Source organism: Euprymna scolopes, chromosome 12 (assembly GCF_053919585.1).
Source record: "Euprymna scolopes isolate OS-2025 chromosome 12, ASM5391958v1, whole genome shotgun sequence".
Taxonomy (NCBI): domain Eukaryota; kingdom Metazoa; phylum Mollusca; class Cephalopoda; order Sepiida; family Sepiolidae; genus Euprymna; species Euprymna scolopes.
Genome location: NC_136493.1, coordinates 79,227,649 through 79,247,836, shown reverse-complemented (window position 1 = coordinate 79,247,836; position 20,188 = coordinate 79,227,649). Strand labels below are relative to the sequence as shown.

At 34.1% G+C, this 20,188-nt stretch overlaps 1 protein-coding gene across 1 annotated transcript in view; it reads left to right on the top strand.

Moving 5' to 3' along the window:
* The first annotated feature begins 1,919 nt into the window (after window positions 1-1,919).
* Window positions 1,920-20,188, top strand: part of LOC145291358 (uncharacterized) — a 38,002-nt gene continuing 19,733 nt past the window's right edge. The window contains exons 1-2 of the mRNA XM_080137131.1: window positions 1,920-2,273; window positions 18,010-18,095. Of these exons, the coding sequence (XP_079993257.1) occupies window positions 2,228-2,273; window positions 18,010-18,095 (132 nt within the window). The 5' untranslated portion in view covers window positions 1,920-2,227. The remainder of the gene's footprint in view (window positions 2,274-18,009; window positions 18,096-20,188) is intronic.

Genomic DNA, 20,188 nt, shown 5'->3' with positions numbered 1-20,188 from the left:
ATTGTTCATTGGAGGAGAGACCCATATCTAATTGTGATTACTTAACTTGTTTTTATAACTTAATCTTAACAGTTTCGAGGAAATATTAACTTAGAATTTTGCGAATTTTGTTTTTTTAAATCCTTTCAGCCATTAAGTAGTTCAGAAGTGGTGTTGGTAGTGGCGGGTTCAATCCTTTTCACCTGTGTGATTAGTCTTTTATGAGTCATCTGTGATGACCACTGTCTATCACCATTCTGCATCCATAGCAGTCCGGCCAAGGGGACCAGGAGAAAGAGGGAGTGTTTGAGGAATTTGATTCTGCGCTCATTTTAACCAGGTTCTAGATTTTCCCCGAAGAAATGGGTTGTGTTTTCAGGTCTCCATCTGAAAAGATATTCAGATGTTAACAGTATTAGAACAAGAAAGCCTAATACATAATAATAATAAATAATGTGTTAACTTGAGCAATTTGTTCCAGAAACTTCTCCTTAGAGAAAGGACACATTTTCTGGAATACATCTATAAGAGATACAGAAGTGAAAACTGTTGATCAGCCCGGCAGGAGAGAAGAAACAAGTTTTCAGCTGCCTCTGGTATTTGAAGAGATTTGATGGAAAAGAGATTCCTTCTTAATTCATCAAATTTTTCAACAAGTAAAGAAAGAGGGTCTGAAAAGATAATTTAAACCCAAAGTGGTTTGAATAGAATTCACTTTTTTGAGCAAAGGACTACTGATAAAAAAAAAAAAAGCAAAGTTTTTGTATTAGTAGAATAATTCATACGTTTTGAAGGTGTTATTTTTAAAATAAAGAGGATTGACAGGAAGAAAAAAATGAGAGGAAAGAATTTAAATGGACTTTAGAGATACTTTTGTAAAAGATGTTTCATTTTTAATTTTTATTGTATGTTTTTCTTTTCAATCTTATTTCGCATCAGCAGAAATTGTTTTTCTCAAATTGTTGTTAGCATTGTATCAGGTAATAACTAATTCTTGAATTGTCTCTCAATTAGGGACCCCTATTTTTATGCATGTTTTTTGGGGGGGAGGGGTGTATTATTTTCTTAATTGTTACTTAAGGTTAATTCTAAACCCTTGCTTTGAGAAGCAAAAGCAATGCCTTTAATTTAATAAAATTTGAACGATATCAAGTTACTTTCTGGGTCTAATTTTTATCTGCTCCCTTTTTATTGTCTCCATATGTGTTGCTCTGTTATTGTTTTTCCCCGTTTTTTTTTTATTTCTTTCATTATTACTTGAAGACAGATTTTGATGAAAAATTAAAATCCTATCAGATTCTCTGTACATTTTCCAAACATGTCACGTCTTGTGATTCCCAAGTTTTACTGTTAGAATCTCTGTTCTGTCCCATGAGCACGTGACATCATCTCTAACCTGCATTTCTAGCATTTTTTGTTTAAGAAGGTAACAACCCTTCACCTCTCACGCTTCACTTACACTAGCTGCACTGGATCTATTTCTGTTTGCATCCAGGTTATCCTGACATGTATTTAATGTAACCCTTGCCAAAATTCATACTTGTTCATGTAAACTCTACTTACTAGCGTCAAGTCCCAATATATAACACAAAAAGTCTATCTTCGATAAGCAATTAATCATCCCAAACATTTACAGTTCTATAAATAATTTAATAACCAAACAATACATTAATAATTAAGTTTAACTTTTAAAATCTCGAAAAAAAATAATGATTTGGTAAAAATGAAAGAAAAAAGGGGGGGGGCATAATTTAAGAAAAGACAAGAGACAGATATAATAGTAAATAAATAAAAAAAATTCCGGGCAACAGCGAGAAAGTAACATTATAGTTTAATTCAGAACATTTTTATCCTTTAATAGTATTTATAATTTTTTTTTTTTTAGAAAAAAAAAGAAGCCAGTATGATGGCGGATGAAAATATAAGAAGGGTATTCAGTTGTGTACACCGGGATCGGGGAGGAATTAGTGAATTCAATTTAAAATCTTGCATCTTTCATTTTCTTTTAAGATAATTTTAAGCAATAATAACGTGTAGGTAAAATAAAAATATAAACAAGAGACATTTTGTAATTTTAATTTGATTATAAAGTTCAATTAGTATTATATAGCGGCTTTTAGTGCATTTCTTTCTTTTTCGAAACAATGAATCCTCCCTCTGAGTCAGTGACGTCATATGAATAATTTGGCCATGTGGTGAAATCAAATTTGCCATCTTCCGGATTTATTTGTTTCTCTCTCGCTGAATTATGGGTCGAAAAAAAGGGAAAGTGAATGGCCGAGAGTCAGCTCCAGGTATGTTAGAAAATGTGTACTTTTTGTGATCGTTAAACTAATTGATTTTAGTCTGTCGACATGTTTGATGTATTTTAAAACGGATGTTTATTGTGAAACTTTTTTATTTTAATTTATGCATGGAAAACGAAAACACAGAAATGACTAATACGTACACGCGGTCGTTTTTGGCCAATACCTCGTCCATCTTAATAATAGACGTATTTTTGCGATCAATGATCGAAAATTCGATCTTCTTTCGGATGGATTTGTTTTTGCTGACATATTCGAAGTAGCTTAGTATTTAATGTTTTATTCCATCCGTACCAAATTTCATGCCAAGTTAGTTTCAACAAGTCAAAAGGCATTCACGAATTCTTTAATAGTTTTAATTTCTCTAATAACATTTTTGGTTCTTTTTCTCTTTAAAAATCACTTTTACGATTTCATAGACAACAAATATCAAAATCCCTTTTCATTTTTTTTAGTTTTTGAATTTGGAAAATCTTGTTTTGTGTTGACCATTAAAGTCTGACGACGACTACTATCTTCTAGTCGTCCCATGTTTACACAAAACGTGTCGACGTGATGCTTTGTTTTTTAGATGTTTTATAAATAACGTGGTAACTTAAAATTGTTTTCTTAATTTGTTTTAACCCAAAACAGTTTTTGAACCTTTTTTTTTCTATCATGAAGTAAAAAATAAAAAAGAAAAAAAATCTTACCTATTACCCAACTTTGAGTGTGAACTCTTCTGCATTTTAATGCAACTCAAACAAAACAACAAAAAAGAAAAAATGTGCTTATTTAGAATTAAACCTATTAAAAAAACAAATCTTGGTACTCCTGCAGTCCTCCTGCACTTATTGATCCGTGCTGAAATAACGTTATTATTTAGAAAGCTATTCTTAACATGGGGGACGGGAGGGTGTTGTGTACCAATCTTTGGACATGCCCGTCATAGAACGAAAATATATTCCAAAGATCACATAAATTGATCACGTATTTTACTAGCAGGGAGACTCGACGTTGCCCGGGATTAAATGATGATCAACGAATATTTCACACTCCTATATTTTTATTGTCCTCGAAATCCGTGAAATCGCTCGATAGGAAGCTTAGCTTCACATGCCTACCATGCAGTAACTTAGTCCAAAATATATGGGTATTTTCTTGCGACTTGCCCCAGCGTAGTATAAACATCCCCAATCTCTCCATGTTAAGAACGGCTTTCAGAAGACACCCCCATGTTAATGTTTTTCGAGGTTGGAGATGTCTATTCCCAAAGCCGTTCTTAACATAAGGAGGTAGGTTAGGGGGTATTATTATACAAACACCGTGACAGCGAATTAACCCTAACCCTAACCCTAACCCTAACGCTGTCACGGTGTTTGTATAATAATACCGGTTAGGGTTTATACTACGCTGGGGCAGGTCGTAAAAAAATACCAATATATATTATTCTACATTGCACTCTAGAGAACCTACTGTTTCTTTCATATTATTTTATATAAACTTCTTTCAAAAAAAAAAAAAAAAAAAAAAAATTAAGAAATTAATTTACATGCGGGGTTTGAACCTACAGACCACGTCATACAAAAAAAAATGTAAATTTTTTGTGTCTGATAAAATTCTTTGCAGTTGATGACAAAAAATTAAGAAATGTACATGCGGAGTTTGAAAAATAATAAATAAACACGCTATCAACTTACCAACTGTAGAATTTTCACAGCCCGTTGTTCTATCATTGTTGCTAAGCAACAACATGGAAAATAATGGTTTTACCGATGCTAGATAAATTAAAATGACGGTTTCGATTATCAATTTTTAGTAATTATCGGCATATTCTGGGGTAAAACTTAACTAAGATCATTCTCTGACTTCTACACTGACATTCTGTAAATTTTAAAGAAAATCTGTCCAACCGTTTCTGAGTCTATAAGGAACGAACTCGCACACAAAGTTGCATTTATATAATTGTAGATAAATATATATTCCACCGACGCTGATTTGTATTGAATTCATATCAGCCACAGATGGTTGGTTCAATGAAATGAAACTGCTGGTTCGTCTTTGGAATATATAGGTATAGTTTTTAAATAAATATTTGTGTGTGCACATATATATATGTAATTTTTTCCAAGTTTTAGTGGGTTTTTTTTTTTTAATAAATCGTAACCATTACCAAACTGATTTTGATCTTGATAGTTTGAATTGTCTCCCCTTTATTTATTAAACATGGCGGATCAAAACAACTTACTGCTTCTCCATACACTTTGATTTTCTTAAAAAATAACTTAATCACTTTACGTGACTTTTGAAATATGACGTCTCCGTTCTGTGATGGGTATGCACATAAGTTTTTAAACATTTTTCTGTATTTTTGCTTTAAAAATAGGTTTAATTCTAAATAAGATATAATTAAAGAAGGGCGATTAATTTGGGTTGTTATAGTCAAGATTGTCTGCTATTTTCGACTTCCGGTTTCTGCTTCACGACGGTGGCAAGCAAGATATGGTCTCTTTGATTAATGATTATCTTCCTCTTGTCCAGGTCCTGGATATGACCTAAAACTATATCCGATGGTGAGGCCCCACCTTGCGGGCCTTGGGGAGTGTGGAGCCACCCTTTAATTGCCATTGCTCCCAGGTCCACTCTGACCCGGAGTGATAGTACCTGCCATGGATTAAATAGAATCCGACTTAAAAACAAATATACTCCATTACAAATTGTTCCTCAAAATAACTAGATTCGGCATTAAATAACCTGAAAAAGGTTGATATGCCGTAAAACAAAAAACAACCAACCAATCCTCTCGTCCACCTTTCCCCATCTTAAAAATAGCTTTCTTGTCTGTTTGACCACCCGTAAATATCTAGCTAAATGAACAGCAGAAACTGGAAGTTAAAAAAAAAAAAAAAAAAAAAAAAAGAGCAGACAATCTTAACGATAACAATTTTAGTACTTCTATAAGAAAGGATCCATATTTGCCCAAATGTTTCCAATTGCGATTTACAGTACGGACCAGAAATGATCGAAACAGTTTACGATTTGAAAGCTGTAAAAAAAAAAAAAAAAAAAAAAAATGATGTAAAAAGACTGAGCCACTGACGCATTTTAGCAGCGGCTACATGACACATATGCAAATGACCACGCCGGTGTGCAAGCTGATGTCACAGAGAGAAAAAAGATACCACATGGTGAGGGGACCAACAAGACATGCCGGGAGAGTGTTTTTGAGGAAAGACCTGTTTGACACAGCAATTTTATTAGCTACATGGCAAAGTAAGAGACTTTGAAAACAAGATGCGTTATTTTGGAAAGTACCACAAATAAATGCCTTTTATTTCAACTAACAACGCGAGTTGAATTTCTTTTTTGTTGTTACTTTGCAACTCTCTCTTCATGCAACATGTGGATCCATGTTAACATCTAACGACAACGTTACAGTTAGGAAAAGGTTGAAAACCCTGTTTGTTGAAATGCAATTGAAAACATTCAGACTGATATGTGTACTCTTCTAAAGAAGTAACTTAAATTTTTTTATTACATCTACTTCATTGACCTGGATATTAGCTTAAAGTTCACTCAGTGGTGAGTCTCCGATTTGGGGGGCTATGTTGTCATTGCTCTCCCCAGATCCACTCTCATACGGAGGAGTGCTAATACCTGTCTGGGCTCTATCTGTGGGTTGAATGGAATTTATCGTCAGCACGATGAAATCATGGGAGTGATAAGAATGGATTTTTGTTTTTACACTTTATTTTTATTTTTTTTTACATTTTATACCTCAAACAAGGTAAATTGCCATTGAGACACAAGGGGTTAATATGAATTAGGGACTATACTAACAGAGCTGCTCTAAGTGGGGAGTTGAGCAGCGAGATGTCTGTTCATATTTCACTTGAACTTCTGCATGTCAGTACAGTCAGGGAAAGAGGGACTTGGGAGGAAATTCCCAGTTTAGTAGTTTTAAGAAAGAAGCTATTAGAAGAGATGGCTTTCCAATATCTGAGGACCTCTATACTGAAAGGGTGGGATTTAGCTGCTTGTACACAAACTCTTTATATTAGTTTGGTGCAGAAATAATGTCCTTTTTTGATCAACTTCAAAAGATCATAACTCCTTTCAACTTTATTAATCGAAATAAGAATCATTAAAATCGTCACATTTTTGCCAACGAGAAGAAAGTTTATTTATCCCATTAGCATAGAAATTCAGAGTTCTGGAAACGATGAAGTCATTGAAGGCCAATTTGGCATCATCTCGGCTTTTGAAACATGTTTTGCGCAGGAAGTTGTCGAGATGCTTGAAAAGGTGATAATCGGTGGGCTAGAGGTCCTGTGAATATGGCGGATGAGGCAGTCTCGTAGCCCAATTCATTCAGCTTTTGGAGGGTCAGTTAAGCAACATGTGGGTGAGCGTTGTCATGGAGGAGAATTGGTCCCTTCATATTGACCAATGTCAGGAACTTCTGGTGCATTTCATCAATTTGTCGGCAGTACTTCTCTGCCATAATCATTTTGCCCAGATTCCAGAAGCTGTGATGGATGATGAGACTGGCCGTAGACGGTCACCATAACTTTTTTTTTTTTTTTTTTTTTGCAGTTTCGGCTTCGGCAAATGTTGTGGAGCTTCTTTGGCATCCAACCACTGTGCCAAACGTCGCTGGTTGTCATAGAGGATCCACTTTTTAGCATTACAAGTTGATTTTTTTATCTTTTTAAATAATTGCTATTTTATCAACTTGCATGAAAAGAGCTACGTAAAAGATGCTTAAAATCGTTTGAATTATGCGAGTACCATCAGTAATTAAAAAATTATGGGAATTTTATGCTTTTCCGTGGATATTTTTCTTTAGAAAAAGTGAGCTAAATTATAGACCTCAACATTTCAAGAAATTCGGTAATTTCACCACGTTATTAATTTTTCAAGCTATTCTCATGAAACTTGGTACTCTTATGTAAACTTGTGTGCTCTTTCTGATTATGCTGTCAAATCTGATGTATCTCTTTACCATAAGCCATGAATTATAAATTATATGTACAAATTTCAATTTTTTTAAACTGGCGCATGGTCCAATTTTCAATTTTGTAAATCCCCTCTACCTGACCCAAAATACACACCTATTTTCTAAGATGCAACCATAAATCGTACTCTGCATGAATCCTCGATGTAGCTTTCACGGTACCAGGATACCAGGAATCCTGATAAACAATAACTATATATTCAACAGTTGATGGTAATTTTCGTCATTTTTATTCTGTTGTTTTACTGAAAATTCAACTATGTAAACAAAGAAATAAAACAGTAATTTTTTACCTTGTTTCCACCTTAACATTTAAAATGATTATGTTTATAGGTTTTAGGTTATGCTGAAAACGAATATCGCATTTAAATTTTCTGCAAATAAGTAGTTTTCCGGATATTAAGCAATGTCATTTCTTATGTTATCGGTGGTGGCCATCTTGGTACGCGCAAACACAACCCCGAGAAACTATATACAGACGCGCATACCAAGATGGCCACCAGCAATAACATAAGAAATGACATTGCTTAATATCTGGAAAGCTACTTATTTGCAGAAAATTTAAATGCAGTATTTGTTTTCAGCATACCCGAAAACTTTAAAAGGTAGTCATTTTAAAGAAAAATGTTAAGGTGGAAACAAGGTAAAAATTTACAAAATGCATCACAATGAAATTCTTTATCGAACCGCTTAATTATTATTATTGTTATTATTATTTATATATTCTCAGTAAAAAAAAAAAAAACGGGTTTGTTTTACGAATTCAAAAAAATGGTCTTGACAATGAGTTAAAAAAAAAAAAAAAAAAATTGTACAAAATATTATTAGAAACCCACCCAATAAATGTCACAAGGACATTTCTTGGTTGGGTTTCTAACAGTATTTTGTATATTTTTAAGTCCTTGTCGAGATTTCAATTTTTCTTGTGCTTGTATAACGCTCGACACTAATTGTCGAAATAAACAAATATTTTACATTAAATAAATACACTAAAAACTTACCCAACTAGGTAGAAGAGTAACTTATCTTGCCTTTGGTAATATTTATTTCGGTGCTTATGCTGACCGTGCTATTTTTTCAAATAATATTTTCAAATTAAATTAAAGTTTCATATCTTTTTTTTTTTTTATTTAATTGTTAGGTGAAAGTACAGAATAGTTAACATGGGGAGGGAAGGGCGTTTTGTTAAGAATGGGTTTTTAAATGTTATTTCAGCATGTTAGCGTAAGTGCACAAGTACCTTTTTTATTTGTTATATATTTGTTTTTTTTATTTTTTGACTACTAAAAAACACAATTCTACCTTAAGTACAAGTAAATTATAAATATCATAGAAACGCATGTACTTAGTACATTTTGTACATTGTACTAAAAGCATTAAAAACAATAAAATAGTTTTGGCTCGGTATTGTTTGGAAATCAAATTTGAAAATAATTTTTTAAATTGACAAACTCAGAATAAAAAATTAAACTTTTTTCTGCTTTTGGTTTGAAAGCAGAAAAAACAGTTTTCTATTTTTAAGAGAAAACAAACGAAACTCATTAATGTGGTGACTGTATGCTGGTCGGCGCATAGCGAGCCGTTTTCCCGTTAAATTCTATATTCTGCAATTTCTATAAGAGATAACATTTTAAAGAAATTTCTGCACAATTAACAATTATCAAATATTTACATATTATACATGAAAATAATTCTGAAATTATTATCTCTATGAAAATTGATGATATATGCCGATTTATCTTATCAATTTTGAAATATTCTTTGTCAACTTTGCTCGGTTGTAACTTTGCTTCCTGTGGTTGTAAAAATATAAATCCAAGTCTAGTCGAGATGGACTTCTATGCTTGTATAGCCTATAAAATTTCAGTCATATCCAATCAAATTTGACTCTGCACTTGTGTATCCAAATGTAACATATGAAATGTAAACATTGAAAAAACTGTTTCCCTTTTTGCTGTCGTCATTTTTTACTGTTTTTTCATTTTTAACTTGGAGCATAAAAAACATTGAATGCATAAAATAAAAATAAATTAACATCATTGGAATGCTTATTCTATTCTCTTTCCATCAATGTAATTCTTTTCAAAATTGACCCACAAATAAAAACGATATGACTTGTTGAAGCACATTAGGTATGTAATATTGCCGATGTCCATGAAAATACAGCATACGCTTGTAATGGTACACTTCACAATCCACTCAAAAAATGGATCATTTTTGTTGTGCAGAAAGGGCTGTGGAGACACTTCAAAACGATTTTTTTTTATTATCATTCAATTCATGCGGCACCCATTTATCCAACTTTTTTGACTTCCCTATTTGCTTTAAATGGCAAACGACTGTTGAATGGTCGACCTCGAGTTCAACACCAACTTCTCGTGTGGTTTGGTTTTACGAGGATCGACTTCAATTAAGGCTTTCGAATGTTTGTTTATCAACTGCAGTCGGCCAGCCGCAACCGTCTTCATCTTCAAGGCTCTCGTCATCATTGCAAAATTTCTTGAACCATCGTTGTGCCACATGTTCATTAATGGTTCCTGGGCCAAATGCATCATTGATATCACAAGCTGTCTCGACAGCTTTTTGGCCTAGTTTGAACTGGAACAAGAAAATTATGCAGATTTGAATTTTGTCAATGCCATCGAAAAGCCTGCAAAAAAAAAAGAATGAAGAGTTTGAGAACACTAACGAATAACACAAATTGATAGAATGAAAAACGCGCTTCCAAATGATATACAACATGGTTATATATATTAATGCATTAATTCAGAAATCTATATGAAAGTAACATATGTGAGAAAACAATAGTTTTTGCACCAACTTAATAGGAACCTGTCTAGTAGAGAGACAGAGAGAGACTAGTGTTTGATGCACCAGCTGAGATGTTGCAACAATATTCCACGCATGGACAGATACATGCAGGTGTAAGTAGGTTTCTATTGTAGTAGAGGGAGCTCATCTTCTTTGGAGCAATTTTGGCAATGTCTTCTATGTATTTGTTCAAATTCATGTTGCCTGTGAATGTAAGATTGAGGAGTTTGAATGATTAACTCTCAGCTTCAGTGCTATTAAGCATGGTAATCACTGATTGAAAAGGTTTCTTTGTAATTGCTGAAGGAAAGGAGCTTTTTCTTAGTAGCATTAAATGTTACCATCCATTTACGTCCCCCATTTTATTACAGACTGGAGATCATTTCCTAAGGTTCGGACATTGCCTTGGAGGCATGTGAATTCATATTGTCTAGATTTCTGGAATAAAGCCTGGTGTCATCAGCAAATATATCCATCCCTGACACAATTTCATCAAGGAGTTTATAATTTATAAATGTCAGAAATAAGAAAGGTCCAAAGATCAATCACTGGGCGCATTCGTATTTATATCATCAAGAATAACATAGATTTTTCTTTTGTCTAAGAAGTATTTGATTATATTTAGTAGTGTTGGGACGATTCCTAATTTTTATACGATTCCGATTCCAGGAAAATATTGATTAACGATTCCGATACTAAGTACGATTCCGATTCCTAGGGAATTATTGTTTTGAAATATACCAGGTAGTTTTATACTTATGGTCGGGTAGTTCCCAAATATGTTCCCTAACTTTGGAAGAGATATTTTATGTCTACACCATCGTGTTTTGGTTTAAATAAAATTATTATATATAGTAAACTAAACGGAAAAATTAGCAAAATTTATTTTTCTTAATTGGAATACAGAAAAAAACCCAAAGAAAATAGAATTTATCCTTCAGAGCAAAAACAAATAAAATAGAATTTATATAACAGAACAAAAACAAGAAAATTAGAGAATAAATTAATACGATTCATTATTTTGGTCCTCATAATTAACAGATTTAATGAATTAAATAAAAAAAAAAATATAGCGGAAGAGAAAGAAAATATATATATATATATATATATATATTTTTTTTTTTTTTTTTACATAGGCATCACCACATTATCAAGGCCAAGAGGCCACTCAAGGATAAGGGTTAAAGAGTGTACAGTAGACATTGGACAATATAGTAATCATTAGTAATGAAAATTTGGTAAATTTGATAACTTATATAGAACGGCTCATCAAGAACTTATTTACGTTAGACTTGAACACAACCATATTGTAGTCAGCCGGAAAGCAGGAAAACGGAAGACAATTCCACAGGCGTGCAGTTCTAAGAAAGAAGCTTTGTTCATGGAATCTACGTTTAGGTTTAGGCACAGATAAAGAGTGGGGGGAATTATTGATAGTGTGTACAGCTAGACGAGTGTTTCTTGTGAAAGTTTGGCGAGGAGGGGGGACCATAGATTAAAGCTCAGTTGAACACCTTCCATAAAAATAACGATACATCAGAGACAAACTCGCAACATCTCTTCTGTGAGATAGAGGTTGCAAGGAAGAGAAAAGGACATCTCCTACGAGGCTACGAAGTCTATTTTGAACTCTATCAAGGCAGGCCAAGTCCTTTCTAGCAGCTCCTGCCCAGATGTGGCAACAATATTCCATCCTTGGACGTACCTGGCTCTTATATAGATAGAGAATAGCATCAGCAGTGAGATATTTACCGGATCGATAGAAAGATCCCACCATTTTTCCAGCGGCCTTGGCAACAGATTTGATGTACGTGTTCCATTTAAGATCAGGAGTAAAGGTCAAGCCCAGAAGCTTGTCAAAACTTGAGGCCTCCTGAAGACGAGAGCCATTCATTTCAATTGATGCCAGATGTGGATCAGAATGTTGATGATGTAAAGAGAGAAGCTTGGTTTTAGATGCATTAAAAGTAACCAGCCACTCCTTTCCCCATTGTACTACGTGCTCAAGATCAGAGGAGAGAGAATTGGAGAGAACTTGGTCGTTTACTGTCTTAGATGTGCTACCATAAATGGTAGTGTCGTCAGCATAAATGTCTACAAATGATGTAAGGATGTGATTTGGAAGATCATTAATGTAGATCAGGAAAAGAGTTGGGCCCAAGATGGACCCCTGAGGGACACCGGCATAAATACTGTGAGCTTCTGATTTTTGCCCCTCAACTACTACTCTTATGAACCTATCAGAAAGAAATGATTTAATAATCGAGAAGACATTTCCAGCTATACCATAGCTAGAGATCTTATGAAGTAAACCTTTATGCCATACCCTATCAAAGGCCTTAGATATGTCAAGAGCAATTGCCCTAGAAAGGTGGCCTCCGTCGAGAGATTTGCTAATCCTATGAGATATAATTGTAAGCACATCTGCTGTAGATCTAGCAGAACGGAAACCATATTGAGTGTCACTAAGAAGGTTATTTTTGTTGAGATGGTTGATTACTTCTGTATTTAACACAGATTCCAACAACTTACTCATGACGCACAGGAGACTTATTGGCCTGTACTGAGAGGGGGATGAGCGATCACCTGAATTCTTAAATACAGGGCATACTGATGAAATTTTCCAGGGAGATGGGAAACTATTCTCCTTAAGACAATGTTTAAACAGTTTTGTAAGTATGGGCGCTAGTTCTTGTTGAAGTTTTTTGAGTACTATAATTGGAATACTGTCAGGGCCAGTCGCTTTACTGGAATCAAGGTTTTTGATTAGCTTGGCAACATCACGTACAGATATACGTATATCACATAGCGTGTTTTCTGATACAGGAGGAAATATTGGGGGTTGGTGGCCTTGGTCGCAAAGGGTAGAATTAACTGCAAAGTTCTTGACAAAGAGTTTGGCTTTGTCTGATGCTGACGAGATTACCTCAGGTCCATTGAAAATAGTTGGGATGGAGCACACGCTTCTGTTCAGGATTCTGTTTGCTATTTGCCAAAACTGGTGGGAACCAAGCCGCTGCTCAGCTACTTTGGACTTAACGGATTGAGCATACAACCCTCTTGCGTTCTTTATTACTTTCTTACAATGGTTGCTGGCAGTCCTGAAAGCGGCTTTAGTTTCCATACATCTATTACGTTGGAAGCAGTGGAAAAAATGATTTCTGTGCGCAATGGCAGCAGCACATTCTGGAGAGAACCATGGCTGGCTGTTAGGTTTTTGCTGAAACTTTTTTGAGGGTATGAAACGGTCAATACCTACAATTAACCATTCCGTCAGGTCTAATACTATAGAGGACACATCCTTTTTAAACATGGAATGCAGAGGTAGATCCGATATAAATGTACGGAAGCTATCCCAGTCAGCCTTAGTGTATCGATATACTGTACGATGGAGAGGTACGTCTGGGGACATATTACATTTCATTTTTATCTTGATACAACAGAGTGGTCGGAAGATCCAAGAGGCGACAGAACAGAAACTGAACATAGTTCAGGGCAAGTTGTGAGAAAAAGGTCTAGTAGGCTCGCATACTGGCCGTTATTGTCGGGCACACGGGTGGGTTCCTGAACAATCTGAGTGAGGTCATAGGCAATGGAGAAATCATGACAGAACCTCCCCTCATCATCGGTCTTGTTTGAGTGGGTCAACCATTCGACGTTGTGAACATTGAAGTCTCCACATACGTGAATGTTAGCTGAAGGATAAGCAGATAGGATATATACTAATTAAATATAAAAAAAGATAAATATTTAATTTAATAATTTATAAATGAACGTACGTAATGAAAAAACAATATACCACGTGACATGGCGCTGTAGATACAAAATAACCCTTCCAAAGTTAACGACCATATTTGAGAAATACCATTAATCGAAAGTTTTTGTTTTATACCAAAAGGTAGGTATAGCAAAAAGTTACAATTAAAGGAATTTCAAAAACGATTTTTTGTTTGGCTATTGATAGTTGTATTTGTGATGGCAGTTCTTCAGACCTCCATAATTCACAAAGAGTAGTTAACACCTATTATTTTTGGGGTTTGTATTACTGTACACACAGATTCGAAAAAGTTGTCAAAAAACAAATATATAACAAATAAATGTTATCAAAGGCAAAATGAGTTACTTTTCTACCAAACTGGATATATTTTTTGTGCTTTTATTCAATGTGACATGTTTATTCAGCTCGAAAAACATAGTGTTTACCGATGTATTGGACAATTCAAAATGGCGCCCGACTCTCTCTTTAACACGGTAAGTTTGGGAAAAGGTGTTATAAATAAAAAAAACTAGACAACTGAAGACCTTAACCGCAAACCACCACTTAACATGTGTAGTTCTAATGTAATTCCAATGATATTCTTTTTGAAAATTCAAAAGAAGCCGACTACTGTCAAAATTTTGCAAAATAATACAACGTGATCAATTTCATTTTAGAGATATTTCTTTCAAAAGCCTTCTTTTAAAAAAAGAAAAAAAAGTATATTGTGCTATTAAACCTTTTACTGTTTAAATAATTTGACTTTGCTCGTTTTATTTTAAGAAAATATGAGTTGAAAAAGCATTTTCATTCACTACTAGAAAATTTGTCAGTAAAAAAACAGTCGCCAAAAAGATAAGCATTTTTTTTTTATTTTTACTCGCAATGTAGAGCCCTGCATACTTCTTTTCAAGTTAACTCTTTTGTAGTTTTGATTACAATAGATCTGAATGAATGAACCTTGTAAGGGAGGGGGCACTAAGCATTGCCCTGTTAATAATAAATTTCTTTGGTTTCTTTTTGTAACATGTTACATTTCTCTCTTGCGATTAGAAATATCAGGAAATTTTTTTCTTTTTTTCAACATCAGACTAAAAGAATCGTAATGAAGGAATCGGAAAATTAAGGTATTTTTTAATGATACGATTCTTACGATTAACAATTCTGATTCTGATTAATCGTCCCACCACTAATATTTAGTATTTGTCCAGTAATACTATGACATTATTTTCCTAAGACCTTCATGCCAGAGCCTATCAAAGACCGTGTATATATCAAGGCCTACTACCCTAGCTTTCCTTGCCTTATCAAATGCATTGGAAATGTGGTCAGAGATGGTCATTATGATATCTGCAGTGGAACAGGTTTGCTTAAGTCCATACTGTTGTTTAGCATTTACAAGCTGGTGGACCAGCACTTGGTTGATTAACAATTCAAAAATTTTAACAAAATGAGGGTGTTGAGACTAATGAGGTGATAATTGAGCGGGTCAGTTTCACCAGAATTCTTGAATACTGGTACCACGGAGACAATTTTCCAGCTATCAAGAAAGCAAGACTCGGTCATTTGTTGTAGTTCGGAGAGAACAGGGGCTGACTTAGCTGAGTATTTCTTAATTAGTATAGCAGGAATAAGATCAAGCCTACATAACTTGGAGGTGTCTAAGTTTTTTTTATGATTTCATATATGGAAAGGGGGTAATAATCAGATCATTGAATGTGGCATATTTGTCTGGAATAGAGCGTGGTATCAAATATATCCATCTCGGACACAATTTAATTGGAGATGATTTGACTATCAAGGATGATCAAAGGAAACTAGAGGAAAATTCGGAAGGAAGTGGTTTGTGGGATTTAAGGTGGCGTTGGAGGCGAACCACTGGGCAAGCAGTTCAGCCTTCTTGGTTGCTGTATAGTTGAGTAATTGTTGATTTTTTTCATTAATCACACGATTATAATTTTCCAGAAATGATGAGTTCTAATTTCTGCAACAATGTATTTTCTGGACATTTCAAAATGCCTTCTCTTCATTGTGGCTATTTTACAGTGATTTCTAGCATCTATAAATTTTTGCCTGTTTGTATCTGACATACAGTGGCTGAATTAGTGAAATGCTCTCTGCTTTTGAGCAATGGCAGCTATACAGATTTAAGTGGACCATTAAGGAGAGTGGCACTTGCTATAAAATTAGCAATGTTCTTCAATGTCTTGTTTACAGGCTGTTCAGCAGAGAGAGAAAATATTTTATTCTATAAGGCATCTGTTAGATTTCCAATTAGCCTTTTTGAAGTGCTTAGCCATTTTAAGCAATATTTCTTTAGCTTAGGGACATTAAAATCACCAAATACGAGGTGCCTTAAATAAGTTTCCAGACTATTTTTGTACAGGCATTTAAAATTAATAGATTCTTGAAAATTCAGTATATTGTTGCTATACATCTGAGATAACTGACCAATTTTTATAATTTCAGGTTTAAATGAACAGCTGCAGCAGAAATTGGGACACACCTTACTAAAGCCTGATTGACTGGTGAATTTCAAATGCAATCTGGATATGAGGACACTTTAGAATAACGATATGCAATAAAATTCTGTTTTAAACTTGTGAAAAATGCCACAGAAACGTATGGAATGCTTTAAATCACTTTTGGGCCATCTTGCAGGAATCAAGCATCAGTTTTTGAGTGGCAGAAGAACTTCAAGGAAGGCAGGGAGTCTGTGAGAGGTGTGGGAGGAGTAAGGAAGTCAGAAACCAGAGTTGATTGGCCAAATAAAGAATTTCATAGATAAGGACTGACATGTGTCTATAGAGACAATAAGTGCACAGTTTGATGTTAATGTGGGATCTGTACACACAATTCGCGAGGAACTGAAGATGCGGAAGATTTGCACAAAGCTTGTCCCATTGCACCAGTCCACAACTCCATCCTTGTTACAAACTATTTGACCAAGATGGGCATCAAAATGGTTTCTTATCCTCCCTATAATCCAGACCTTGCTCTCTGTGACTTTAGATTATTCCCTAAGCTCAAGGAAAACTTTGGAGACTATTGTTGTGATGAGGGTCATTTACATGCTCACACAAGAGGACTTCCATGGGGCCTTCCAGTAGTTGTTGGAACGGTACAAGTGCATTGCAGCTGGAGGAGATTACTTCGAAGGGGACTAAAGTTTCATGTGTGTGTACTATCAATAAAAGTGTGCATACAGAAAAGTGTGAAAATGTATTGAAGGCACTTCGTATGTGTATTTAGCAGAGCCTTACATTGCAAATGAAACAGTCGCATTTGCAAGTAATTTTTTTCCAAGTGATGACTATAAATAATAAAATGTTTATCTTTTAGCGATTGTGGTTTTTCACTAACAATCTTCCAAAGTTTATTACTGAGTGAAAAATGTCTTTTCAACCTCAAAGTCAAACTATTTAATAAAACAATATACTCATTTTTTTTTTCTATACGAAGGCAGTTTATAAAAATCATCTGAAGAAATTTGAATGTTTATACGTTCAAGTCTCAGTATAAAATTTGGTGCATATTTAGAATTACACTTATTTAAAAAAAAAAAAAAAGAAAAATCTTTATAATGTACATACTCGTCACAGAACAAAGAAATCATATTCCAAAAATCATATGAGTTTGGCTAGGCAACTAAAATATTTAGTTGCCAGAGGTCAACTGAACATAAATTTGTCCAAAAAGCTCTGATTTAGGATAAAGTGTCTAAAGAGTGCTCCATCTATACTGTCAGAAACACTTTCAGGCTGGATACAGTCCTTGATCGAAGGAGGAGAAAGAGGGATAAAGATCTGGCCAGTGATAGATTAATTTGGAAGTCAATTTCTTGAAGCCATCAAACACATGTCAGCATGTGAAGGAGATGTTAAACCAAAGTTGATAATGTTGAAATATTTTGAATGGAATTGAATAGAAAACAAAATTTATACAGATTGTACTTAAAGCCTTCAAATTATAAGAATTTGTGTTGAATACTTCGCCCTCCTTCCATTACCCTCCTCCCGCTACTTGTCCTATCTGCCCTTAATGATCACCTGTTTCATCATGCTCAGTAGTGATCAGACAGACATCTCGTATTTATGCTTATTGATTCTGTATTTATTATTAGTTCTGTTGCAATTTCTATTTTTGTTTTTGATTTCTAGTTGGAAATACACTGCCATTCGGACAAGCAGGAAATGTTACATTGGGATCAAAAGACAAATATGATGTTGAACAGCTTCTATCTCAGGTATGTACATCTTACTATATAACACTATCACAAATGATTAGCATCATTTCCAGAATATTACAATTAACTTCATTGATTTTTTTTTTCTTTAAGTAATCCCTCCTAAAAAAGTGTGCAATACAAATGAAATCATTTATTTCTATATTAAGAAAGTTGTTTTTTCGCTTCTACATGAATTATAGCATTTTTTTAATTAAATTTCTTTTATTTATTTTTTTTTTAATGGAAATCCTCCAGACAAAATATGGAGCCACTTCATGTAAGGAGCTTAAAAAATACTACTTCAAGGTCAAAAACTTGTCAACACTAAGTGTTAGATGGAATAGATTCTGACCCAGAAAACAGCCATTTTTCCCTCTTCGTCAGAAACATCGCTTATGGAATATGAGGACAAAATGACAAAATAAAGAAAACAAAAGTTATGAGGCTGTCGAAAGTAAACCCAAGATCCACTTTCTACTTTTCTTAAATTATAATGTTAGGTGGAGTTAGTAAGAAACCCTTGAGATGCAAACCAGAAATAAATGCTCAGTCATATTTTCTCCGTTTTTCTCCAATACAACTTCATAATTTTCCATTGCTTCCTCACTTTTTTTTTAACTGAAAAACCAATGCATTCTTTTAATCGATTGGTTTTGAAAATATATTTTTGTTGTTTTTGTTTATTCTTTTTTGTTTGTTTTGTGATTTATTTTTATCTGCAGCATTTTTCAAAAAATGAAAAACATGTCTAACTTACAATCGTTTAACTTTATTGAAATCAGAAATTTTCTAAAAGCATAAAACAAATTTTAAAAAATTGAATTACAAAATTAATTCCACCCTAATGCATTTTGGTTTCTTCATAAACATATTAGCCATTTTAATTTTTTCCTAATAGTTGCAAAAATAAACAGTTACTTTGTGATTCTTTGAAAACATTTTTGGAAGCATTTAAACTATTTAATAGGAGGTCATTTCTGGCTCTAAAATTTGTAGCAAAGACTCATGATTGGAAGTTTTAAAAACTATTTACATTCACTAATTTTATGAATACAAATTAAGATAATATCAAAGTTAAATTAATTATCTATATATCTATAAAAGGCAAATGCGCGCACATTTTTTGTATGTCTCGAAAAGGCTTTTTTCGCTGACGCTCCCGGGGAGGGGGGGGGTTACTATCACTTAGAACTGTTTATATAGCCCCTAGATCATAATATTGAAGATTGCGAACGCGCGTTGATTTGTTTACGTCGATTTTTACAAAATTATTGCTATTTCAGCCCGTCTTGTGTTTGTTCAGCATTTTTGTATAAAACCGAAACTAATTCAAAGCCCAGTGTTCCCGGTAACCGCACCGGGTAACGTCCAGAAGCAATCAGCTTTGATCAGTGTGGGGCCAAACTCCTTATATCAGACAATTGCTATTCAATCTGGACAATGGGGAGCTGGTTTCCCCCTCCTCAACATCTTGGGGAAACATGGGTAAACAAACCCAAAAGCTGTCCCGCAGCAAAAGTTAACTCCGCTACGTCTATTTGATCTCATTAATGGGGTCAAATAGAAGCAGCAGAGTTAACTCTTATTGCGGACACGTGTTAATTCTATTTTTAATACTTTTAAATAAATTCAAACGTGTTTAAGCGACTCTGTATTGAATAAAAAATGAAACTGATTTTTCTGCTTTCGTTTTGAAAGCAGAAAAAACAATTTTTTATTTTTAAGAGACTACAAACGAAACTTCCTAATGCGCTGACTTTACTCAGCTGAGCACTGGTCAGCGCATTAGTGCATAGCGAGCAGTTTTCGCCGTTAAACGGATTTGAATTTCAATAAAAGATAACATTTTAAAGAAATTTCCACACAATAATTATCAAATATTTACATATTATACATGAAAATAATTCTGAAACTATTATCTATATGAAAATGGATTATATATGCCGATTTATCTTATCAATTTTGAAATATTCTTCGTCAACTTTGCTCAGTCGTAACTTTGCTTCCTGTGGTCGTAAAAGTCCAGTAGAGATGGACTTCTAGCCTGTAAAATTTCAGCTATATCCAATCGAATTTGACCCCACACATGTGTATCCAAACGTAACGTATGA